Genomic DNA, 11,550 nt, shown 5'->3' with positions numbered 1-11,550 from the left:
AAAGAAGGAATGGAGGGAAGGAAGGAAGGAACAAACAAACAAAGGAGGAAGGAACAAAGAAATGAAGGAAGAAAGGGAGGGAAGGAAAAAGAAGATCCTCCACTTCAAAATTGCATCAATATTCATACTTAGACACACTTTCTCAACCATTTGCTGTTTCATTTTGCAAGACGATTTGCAGGTCTAATATGTAACTATCTTATATAACATATATGTGCTATAAATGTTTCAGTACTTTCGTTTTAGTCCCCTTAGCTTGTCTGTGCCACACCCTCAACAGTTTTGATTATTTTGGTTTCATATTATAAATCGTAACTGGTAAAGTATCAACTTCTCTGCCCTGAAAGATCATGCACCCCCATCTACAGCATGCACATCATACTCCATTTTCTGTTACTGCAATAAAATACCTGAAGCTGGACGGGTTACAAGGGAAAAAAATGTTTAGTTGGCTCATAGTTTGAAAGGCTAAAGACATAGGATCAACTCTGGTCAAGGCCTTATTACAGCATCAGTATGAGACACACGAGAGAGAAAGAGAATAAGAGAGAGAGAGAGAGAGATTCAGAATAGCCTGTCCAGCCTTCTTCCAGTAAGAACATTCTGGTATGACTTTGGGGACTCAATACAGATCACATCCAGTACATCCTGTCTACCTGAGACTGACTGCTATCTCCAGCTCTGGGGAGAACATGTGACAAGAACCATTGGGAAAGAGAGTCATTCATTAGATTGCTGCTTCAGAAGGAAAGCAACGTACAGGATTGCAGTGTTGTTAACAAATGAAAAACTGGGCAGGGAAGGTGGCTCAGTGGTAGAGTGCTTGCCTTGCATGCATGAGGCCCCAGGTTCGATTCCTCAGCACCACATAAGCAGAAAAAGCTGGAAGTGGCGCTGTGGCTCAAGTGGTAGAGCACTAGCCTTGAGCTGAAGAGCTGAGGGACAATGCCCACGCCCAGAGTTCAAGCCCCATGACCAACAACAAAGAAAAAAGAAAGAAAGAAATGAGAAACTTTGTTTTTGCTTTTAGGGTTTTTCCCATTGTTGGGGGGAGAGGACTTTCAGAGAAGGAAGGAGAAAGGGTTAACAAATGCAATCATGCTATTCAGTGTACACTATGTGGAAAATGAACTGCATAACTTGTGGGATGGGAGGGGGAAACTAGGGGAAAGAGAAGTAAGGGGTGACATTGTCCAAAACATGACTCAAAACCTCATAATGTGATTTGTGAAATAATAATCCCTCTATACAACACCTCTTTTATTTATCAGTTGTGGGGCTTGAACTCAGCCTGGATGTCATCCCTGAGCTCTTTTGTTCAAAATTAGTGCTCTACCACTTTGAGCCATAGCTCCATTTCTGGTTTTCTGCATTAATTGGAGAGAAGAGTCTCATGGACTTTCCTGCCCAGGCTGGCTTTGAGCTGCAATCCTCAGATCTCAGCCTTCTAAAAAGCTAGGATTACAATGCTCAGCTTTTTTTTTTTTTTTTGTCGGTCGTGGGGCTTGAACTCTGGGCCTGGGCGCTGTCCCTCAGCTCTTCAGCTCAAGGCGAGCGTTCTACCACTTGAGCTACAGCGCCACTTCTGGTTTTCTGGTGGTTTATTGGAGATAGGAGTCTCACGGTCTCTCCTGCCAGGGCTGGCTTTGAACCGCAATCCTCAGATCTCAGCCTCCTGAGTAGCTAGGATTACAGGCGTGAGCCACCAGCGCCTGGCTACAATGCTCAGCTTTTATTGTTATCAAGATATATACAGGGCACTGGTGGCTCACTAGTGTAATCTTAGCTATTCAAGAGCCTAAGATTTGAGGTTTGTGTTCGAAGTTAACCTTGACAGGAAAAATCCATGAGACTCTTATATCCAATGAACTATTCAAAAAAACAACAAAAAAACAGCCGGGCGCCAGTGGCTCACGTCTGTAATCCTAGCTACTCAGGAAGCTGAGATCTGAGGATCACAGTTCAAAGCCAGCCCAGGCAGGAAAGTCTGTAAGACTCTTATTTCCAATAAACCACTAGAAAACTGGAAGTGGCACTGTAGCTCAAGCGGTAGAGTGCTTATCTTGAGCTGAAGAGCTGACGGATAGTGCCCAGGCCCAGAGTTCAAGCCCCACCACTGACCAAAAAAAAAAAAAGAAAGAAGAAGAAGAAGAAAAGAAAAACAGAAGTGAGCTGTGGCTCAAGTAATAGGTGCTATCCTTGAGGAAAAAAAGCTCAGGGACAGCACCCAGGCCCTGAGTTCAAGCCGTAGGACTGGCATGAAAAAAAAAAAAATATATATATATATATATATGTTTATATGTATTATATATTTATATATATTACATATATAAGGAAATAAAAAACTGATTTTTTTATTATCATTGATCTTTGGAGTAATCATTTGCCTGGAAAACCTTTGGACTTTTCTCTCGTTATATGAACCAATAAACTTTTATTCTTTCTCAAGTTAGTTAACAACTGAAGAAATCCTGGCCCATACAGGCCAGAGTCCACACTTTGAGATGGACCAGGGACCTCAGCTGAGATAAGGAGGTTAGTTGTCCAGGGTCACTGTGAATATCCTGCTCTCCAACACGGCAAGCAGCAAAGACATGTGGGGGACAGAGACTTAAACACCAAGGGACGTAGCAGGTAATAAAAAGAGCCCAGAGCCAGCCCTGGTGGCTCGTGCCTGTCATCCTAGCTACTCAGGAGGCTGAGATCTGAGGATCATGATTCAAAGCCAACCCAGGCAGGAAAGTCCATGAGACTCTTATCTCCAATTAACCACCAAAAAGCCAAAAGTGGAGCTGTGGCTTAAAGTGGTAGAGCACTAGCCTTGAGCACGAAAGCTTAGAGACAGTGCCCAGGCTCTGAATTCAAGACCAACAGACAAAAAGAAGGAAAAAAAATAAAGAGACTCAGATTCAAAACCAGACCTCAAAACCTCCAGCACTCAACCTATTTTACTAACCCATGCTGATTCTCAGTGTCTGTCTCTACTGGAACCCAGCCTGCAAGTTGTCTCTTGTTCATTGAGATTTTAATGCCATTGGGTAAGAGGGGCTGAGGAAGAGTTGAGCTTTTATCTGAGACTCAAGGCCTGACTTCTTTCCTGGTCTCTTAGAAAGAGGTAATAATAGCCAGTTGCCAGTGGCTCATGCCTCTAATCCTAGCTACTCAGGAGCCTGGGATCTGAAGATTGTGGTTCGAAACTAGCATGAACAGGAAAGTATGTGAAATTCTTATCTCCAGCTGACCACCAAAAAGTTAAAGTGAAGGTGTGCCTCAAGTGGTAGAGCACCAGCCTTGATCAAAAAAGCTTGATGAACAGCACTAGATCCTGAGTTCAAGCCACAATAATAACACACACACACACACAGTAATGGTGGCAAAACTAGATTGAGCCACACAATGTCCCTACTTCTGTCCTGCTGTCCCTCTATCCTTCTATTGCCTCTCTTTCCTCTACTGGCTCACTGCACATCCTGTCTCAAGTTGAGTCCACTTGGCAAGTGAATGAGGTTTCCTTTGAAACTCCCAGCTCCTCTTCAGGATTTATATATGGGTTTTTCTAGAAAGTTCCAGGACAATCAGGGCTGCTTTAAACTGAGTCTAGTTTCAGCACCTTCCTGCTCCTCTCCAGAAAAAAAAAAACTTCTTTGAACTAATGCTGCCTTTTAATTTACAGGAGTGATATATAGATATCCAATTGATCAACTGAACTGTGTCAATTGAAAATGAGTCCATTTGTACACAAATACAAATTAAACACTCCTACTCTGAAAATCTGAACTTCAAAATGCTCCAAATCAAAGGGGAAAGTCCCACACCTGACTTCACATGCTGGGTCAAAGTCACACACACTACACTAAAAACATATTGCACAAAATTTTCCTTCAGGCTATGTGGAAAAAGGATGTGAGAAACATTAATGAGGGGCTGGGAAGGTGGCTCAGTGGTAGAGCGCTTGCCTTGCATGCCTGAGGCCCTGGGTTCAATTCCTCAGCACCACATAAGCAAAAAGAAAAAAAAAGCCAGAAGTGCCGCTGTGGCTCAAGTGGTAGAGCGCTAGCCTTGAGCTGAAGAGCTGAGGGACAGCGCCCAGGCCCAGAGTTCAGGCCCCACGACCGGACCCAAAATAAATAAATAAATAAATAAAACATTAATAAGACTAGTGTCCACCTGCAATCCCAGCTTACAGATTCAGAGGTAGAAGAATCATTAGTTCAAGACAAGCTTCACCTATACAACAAGATTGAGACCATGTCTCAAAAAAAAAAAAAAGAAGCACTTAAGGGATCTCAAGATTAGACTCGATTCTCATTTTTGCCAAGATCTCTCTTTATGGATACAATTATCCCAAACTTTGAAACAAATCCAAACTCTCCTGGTCCCAAGCATTTTGGGAAAGTGGCACTCTGTCATAAAGGAATAATGGCTGAGCTCTGGTGACTTTACTTTTGCTAGAGGCCCAAAGGTATTGATAGCCAGCCAACCTACTGGAAACTTCCAAGATCTGTGTTTCTAGAAGTTGAACCTTGGACCTCTAGTATCAGAATCACTTAGTGAAGATGGAGATTTCCCTGGAGGCTCAGAATCTCTCCCAGGAGAACAAAGGGTCTGAACTTTCCCATTAGATGTATTTTACTATCAGGGAAGTTTCAAAACCTCTCTGATCGGAAAAGAGCGGTTGCAGGGTGCCAGTGGTTTATGCCTGTAACCCTAGCTACTCAGGAGGCTATGTGATCTGAGGATCACAGTTCAAAGCCAGCTCAGGCTGACAAATCTGAGAGATATTTTAGTTCCAATTAACCAGTGAAAAACCAGCAGTAGCTCAAGTAGTAAAATGCCAGTCTTGTGTGAGAAAAAGATTAAACAAGAGCTTGAGCCCTGAGTTCAAGCCCCAGCACACACACACACACACACACACACACACACACAGAGTGACCAGCTATAAAGAAACACTTACTCTGGCTCTATCTTTCCCACTTCTCACTTCCTTCCTTCTCCACACTTCATCCCTACAATTTTCCTCTCACAATACCCGTTCTCCACCCTCTATTTTTAAGTGGAGTCAAAGACTAAATAAACAAATCTCCCTCAAGTAGAAAGTACTTGATGATGTGGGTGTCCTTGAACGAAATCATAAAATACTAAGTAATCAGATATCCCCTTTGTCACCTTCCCAACAGACTCATCTGTCACACTGATATATTGGTATAAAGCTAGAAATCAGCTGGGCACCAGTGGCTATCCCTGGAATCCTAGCTACTCAGGAGGCAGCGATCTGAAGGTCATGGTGCAAAGCCAACAAAATCCATGAGACTTTTACGTCCAATTAACTACCAGAAAAATCAGAAGGGACGCTGTAGCTCAAAGTGGTAGAGCACTAGCCTTGAGCAAAAGAACTCAGAGACCGTGCTTAGGCCCTGAATTCCAAGCTAAAGACAATTCCCACCCCAGACAATTCCCAGATCCTGGATCCCAAAGGTGCACAGTCTTTATGTGACCTCAAGCTCCCTCCAATCAGAAAATGACAAAGCAGTGGATCTTCGAATAGGTTCTTCCTCATGTACCCTGCCACCACACAGAGCCAGGCCTTCATGCTCTGGATGTTTTAGGTTGAGATAAGAATTTGAAAGCTGGGCACTGAGGGGGACCAGTGGCTCACGCTTGTCATCCTAGCTACTCAGGAAGCTGAGATCTGGGGATCACAGTTCAAAGCCAGCCCGGGCAGGAGAGACCGTGAGACTCCTATCTCCAAACCACCAGAAAAAAAAAAAAACCGGAAGTGGCGCTGTAGCTCAAGTGGTAGAACGCTCGCCTTGAGCTGAAGAGCTGAGGGACAGCGCCCAGGCCCAGAGTTCAAGCCCCACGACCGACAAAAAAAAAAAAAAGATGACCAGAGAGCTGGGCTCCAAACATAGGATCCACCAGGCTTCTCCACAAAATGTGCACTCTGCTGAATGATGTTTAAACCTCTTAACTGTGAACACAGCAGGATTACTTTCCAGGACTTTGAATACACTCAGGACAACCTGCATTGTTTATTGTTTTTATATCATCTCCTCTCTGACCACCAACCTCCACTACAGAAACCCATTTAAAAGGACAGGTTTTAGTGGTCCTTCCATTTGATCAGCTGAGCAGTAATTTTCATGCTTTGCCAGAGCAAAGAAACACACACACACACACACACAGAGTCTTCCCCCCTGATAACAGTATTTAATTTCCTTTCAAACCACCCCAGGACCCCATCCTGAGTCCTCAGACCAGACTTCCTAGGTCTGGGAATTAGTGCAGGACATAAGCCTGGTGGATGAGACTGCTCCATTGGCCTGGAGATAGGAAGAAGATTCCCAGAGGGGCCGAGCAGGGGGGGAAGCAGACAAACAATGATGTTCTTTGTTTGAAATCCTTGGAATAAGGAAGCCTTTCCCATTGAGTGAAGGCATGGAGGATGCGAGCCTCAAGCTACAATGGTCATTTGCTGTCCTCAGGGAAGAAGCTTCAAGAAATAAGGCCAAAAGCAAAGAGAGCTGGAGCTGAGACAGAGCAGAGCAAATTCAGACCAATAACATCATTCGGTGCCCTGGATCTGGCTGTTCCTGAAGATACATACTTCCACACTTCTTCATTATGGGAGCCCATAAGGTCCCTCTTCATACTTCAGTCCCTTTGAGCTACATTTCCAGTCACTTGCCAACCAGAAGATGATGTGGGCAGATTGACAGATCTGAGATCAAGTGAGCTCCCCGTGAGCCCCCAAGAGTTAAGTTCTGCAGTCAGAGAGTATTTTGAGGGGATCTGGCCACCATGGGGCTGAGGATGGACCCCAAGCAGATTCTGGTCGGCACGCAGGACAACGCTCATGGGTCACTTCAGGATCCGGATGCTCATTTTTTGTTCAATGTTCATTTTCTCCAAGGACTGGGGAGAGATAGATGTGGTTGACACAGGAGGCTCAGATCTCAATCCTCTAATCTTCCGGCCTCTTTCCCAGGGCCCTGCCTACTCCCTAGGACTCCAAGAGGCCCTGGTGACAACTATTTTTCTGCCCTCTTCCTCCCTCCCTCCCTCCCTCCTTTCCTTCCTTCTTTCCTTCTTTCCTTCCTTCCTTCCTCCCTTCCTTCTTTCCTTCTTTCTTTCCCCAAGGGCCTGAGCATTGTCCCTGAGCTCCTGTTTGCTCAAGGCTAGTACTCTACTACTTGGTCCACAGCTCTACTTCTGGCTTGTTGGTGGTTAATTGAAGACCGGAGCTCATGAAGTTTCCTTCCTGGGCTGGCTTCAAACTATGATCCTCAGATCTCAGCCTCCTGAGTAGCTAGGATTACAGGTGCACCTGCAATCACAGGCCCCAGCTGCCCTTTTTCTTTGAACCTTACTTCCCTGTCCATCAGTCCCAAAGACAGCTGATGTGAATTTGCCATTCCCCAGGGACATTTCAACCTTAGTGAATTCCAGGAAGGACACAGCCCCATCCCCGTCTTCATCGGCCTCCTGTACTGTGCGGTCTGTGATGCTCTCCAATTGTTCCTCTGTCACCTGGACTCCAACCATCAGCCGAAGAACCTGGGAGGTGAAAGAAGAGACCGCGGTAAGCCAAGCAGGATCATGAGTTCGAAACCTGCCTGGTGTGAGACCCTTTCTCAAAAACAAACTAGAGGGTGGGAGCCATGGCTCAAGTAATTGAGCAGCACTAGGTTCACTCCCCAGCACCATAAAAGGGAGTGAAGAAGAAACCACAATGAATAAGTGAAAAAGCTACTCTCTCAAGACAGGGTACCAGTGGCTCACACCTGTCATCCTAGCTACTCAGGAGACTGAGATCCAAGGATCCTGGTTTGAAGCCAGCCTCGGCAAGAACATCCAGGAAACTTTGATCTCTAATTAACCAGCAAAAAGCTGAAAGTAGAGCTGTGGCTCAAGTAGTAAAGTGCCAACCTTGAGCAAGCAAAAATGCAAACTGAGTTCAAAACCCAGTAGAGGTACACATATACACATACACACACACACACACACACACACACACACACACACACACACACAAGCAAACAAGCTGCTCTCCCATCCTTCAAGCCTTTCCTATGGCTATTAGCAATTTTATGGCATTCTATAGCAGGTTTGCACCCGGTCTCATTCACCTCCTATCTAATCCCCTGCTTCTGCACCCTCCAACTTCCCTTGAACCCCTCTCTTCAACAATAAATCTGCCCCAGCTCACAACAGCAACCTTACAACCTGCCCTCCATACATCCTCCACCTCTCAGACCAGATCCAAGGAGCCATCTCCACCTTCTCACCCATGCACCCCATTTCTCAGCTGACACCACCGGCCCCTGGGAGCTGGCATGGCCCTCATGTGGTCAGATCACACCTCATCCTAGGCAAAATCCCTGACCTCTTCCCCCATCCCTGCCAAGACTATGCTGTTCCCAAAGATGTCCTCCTGAAGCATGGATACTGGTCTAAGTGGCGCCATCTTGGCATCTTGGTGGATGATGGGGACTATACCCAAACTCCAGAGGCCAAATCCACTTCCCCACCCCACCCCCAGGTGAGAGGCACCTGAACTCCTAGAAGCAGATGGACAGTAGGTTCCAAGACCTGGCAGACTTGTGCCACGAAGTAGGGAGTTTGAATTCTCCAGCTCCCTGTGAACCTGCCCCCTAACCATGACTCTCCTTAGACCTCTTGACCTCTGCTGTGATTTCGCCATGCCTCCTGTCTCCTGCCTCTCCTCAGGTCACTCCATTAGAGTTGATCTGGTTTGTTGAGATGGAATGTCTGCTCTTTCTTCACTCTCCTACCCTCCTGGCTCAGTTTCCTAACACTATTAAGTGCAAGACCTTGGGACATGAGTCAGCTACTAGTAGGGAGCGTACTAATAAACACTCCTGACGGGACCTCTCAAAAGGTGGGTTCTCCCTATCTCCCAATCTAAGTCCCCCACATCTCATTTCCACTGACACAACCTCCCCACCCCCACCCCCAATCTCCCAGGAAACCCACACTGGGCCACACCCATCGCCCCCCCCTGGTTCCTTCTGCCTCCCTCCTCCCTCCACCCACCCCTACCCCCCCCCCTCCCAAGCACTTCTTCAAAGCCCACTCCCAAGCCGCCCCCTCCCCCCACACGAACCTGTAACATCTCTTGTCTGGAGATCTTCCCATCTCCATCCAAGTCATAGAGCTGGAAGGCAACTGGGAAGAGAATGGAGGGGGGGAAGGTGAGTCTCCTTGGCCCCTCCCAGCGCTGGCAGGGTCGCCAGGGGAGGTTGGAGGCCCCCACCTGGGAGCGTCTCTTCTGAGTGGAGAGGGGGCAGGTGTGCCCACCCCCCCACACACACACCCCACACACACACTACCCCAACTCACACCGTAGTTTGTTCATCCTGCTGTTGAGAGGCTCGGGTTGCTTGGGATCTCGGGTTCCTGGGTCCTCGTTCTCTATCGGGCGAAAATGAGCGAGGACCCTGACAAAGCCCGGGAAATCCACGCACTGGCTCCTGCGGGCAGGGGGCGGAGACACTGGTCCCTTGCCTCGTCCCTCCCTCTCTCTCTCTCACCCCCTACTCCTGACTCCCCACTCCCGGGGAGGGGGGGGGAGGCCTCACCCGTGGGGGAAGAAGCTGTCGATGATGCGATCCCCGAGGGGGTTCACCGCCAGCGCCCCGATCTGCTGGAGATCCATGCGGCTGTAAAGACCAAGTTGGAAAGGGGTCTGGCAAAGGCAGGAACGGAGTTGGGGAGACGGGTGGGAGGACCAGCGGCTCCCCCTCACCTCAGGTAGCCTTTCTTGTTCCTGTCCAGGGCTCGAAATCGGTGGTAGAGACGGAGCAGGCTGGCCTGAGAGACTATGGGAGGGAATGAGGGACGCGCCCCCCCCCTCCGTGGAAGACGCGCGCACCACCCCACCCCCAGATTATGGGGGTCCCCCATGCCTCCCCCTGCACGGACGCAGCTAATGGGGCTGGGATCGGCATGGGGAAGATCTAAATTTGAGACCAGGGTGGTTCCCAGAGAGCCCCCCCCAGAAAGCCAGCGAGCCAAAGTGCAGCACCCCATCGCCAAACATCCCCCCCAAAAATAAACCCAGATCCTCCCTGAACTAGGACTCTCATGACCTGTGAAGTCACCCCACCCCAGCCCGTCCCACGCGGGCCCCGGCGATCCATCGCAGACACCCAGGAGGGGGGGTCCAGCCCCGGTGGGGGGGGCGCGGCGCAGATCGGGATGTGCGGACCCATCCACCCGACCAGCGCCCCGCCGCCTCCCGTTCCCGGCCCCGAGGACTCACAGCCAGTGTCCCGCCGGATGTCATCCACGTCGGGGATGATGGCGACGTGGGAGCTGCGCGTCCCCATGTCGGAACCGGAGTCCGGTGCCCCGCGCCCCTCTGCGCCCCGCTGCGCCCCGCGCGCCCTGCGCCCTGCGCCCGGCCAGGGAACCCAGGCGCGGCCACCCCGTGACCCCGGGGCCGAAGGACGCCGGCCGGCCTGGAGAGCAGCCAGGCTGCAGAACCCCGGCGTTCCGCGCCTCCCACCTGCGACCCGGCGGGATAGAACAATGCCCCGAGGCCGCAGGCCACCGCGGGGCGGGCGCGAACAACGGGCTGTTTGAGCCTTGAGACTGGAGACTGGCTGGGGAGGAGCTGGGCGAAGCCGGGCACCGCCCCTCTCTCCTCCTCCCCCCCCCCAACTCCTCCTCCTGGGCCCCAGATCTCCAAGTCCTGCTGGGAAGCGAAGAGGGACGTTTGTCCCGTCTGCTGTGCTCTCCTCTGGGCAGGCCCGGGACTGGGTTGGGGCTGAGGGCCACCCGGAGAGGGGCCTTCTGGATTTGGAGGACTTACCCTGGAATCCAGGTACATCGAGTCAGTCTAGCTTCGTTTCTCTACCTGTTGGTGGATCTGTCTATATAGTTCTGTTGTATAACTGAGCCAAGGCTTACAATCCAGACTGATCAAAAAAATCCAGATTCCTAGTTTTCCCAGGGACCAGGGATGTGGCTCCGTGGTAGAGTACTTGTCTACCGTAGAAAAGTGTGTAGCCACGCACCTGTGACTCACACCTGTTACCATAGCTACTAAGGAAGCCGAGATCTAAGGATCATGGTTTGAAGTCGGCAGGAAAGTCCGTGAGACTCTTATCTCCAATTAATCACGGAAAAAGCCCAAAGTGGAGCTGTGGCTCAAGTGGTAGAGCACTAGCCTTGAGCAAAAAGAAGCTCAGGGACAGCGCCCAAACCCAGAGTTTAAGCCCAGCAAAACAAAAAACAAAACAAAAAACTCCAGAACGCACACCCCCACACACACACATACACACACACACAAAGCACGTATATCTATGGAGAAGTAAGGGGAGGGTGGAACAGCTCATTACAAGGGTTCACATTTGCCCTAGAGAGGAGGGGGCTAGAGACACGGTCTATTCACCAACCCAAGGCAGTGGTTTCCTTCAGATGGGTCTTGAAAATACTGATTTACAAAGTGCTTGCTTCTCTTTCAGATACCCCAAAGATTAAGCAACAGGCATACTCAGTTTGATTCCTGTCAGGCACCCATGA

General features: G+C 49.2%; 1 protein-coding gene across 1 annotated transcript; it reads right to left on the bottom strand.

Moving 5' to 3' along the window:
- Window positions 1-6,861: 6,861 nt before the first annotated feature.
- Window positions 6,862-10,364, bottom strand: Chp2 (calcineurin-like EF-hand protein 2). Its single transcript, XM_013011500.1, has 7 exons — window positions 10,286-10,364; window positions 9,770-9,842; window positions 9,603-9,683; window positions 9,364-9,494; window positions 9,128-9,189; window positions 7,435-7,557; window positions 6,862-6,915 (listed from the first exon to the last, which is right to left on the bottom strand). Exons 1-7 carry the CDS (start codon window positions 10,350-10,352, stop codon window positions 6,862-6,864), a joined length of 591 nt encoding a protein of 196 aa, XP_012866954.1. The 5' UTR covers window positions 10,353-10,364.
- Window positions 10,365-11,550: the final 1,186 nt, after the last annotated feature.

The sequence above is a fragment of the Dipodomys ordii genome, unplaced genomic scaffold (genome assembly GCF_000151885.1).
Source record: "Dipodomys ordii isolate 6190 unplaced genomic scaffold, Dord_2.0 Scaffold14, whole genome shotgun sequence".
NCBI lineage: Eukaryota > Metazoa > Chordata > Mammalia > Rodentia > Heteromyidae > Dipodomys > Dipodomys ordii.
Note: the sequence above shows the minus strand (reverse complement) of the source record. Positions and strands in the feature narration are given on the sequence as shown.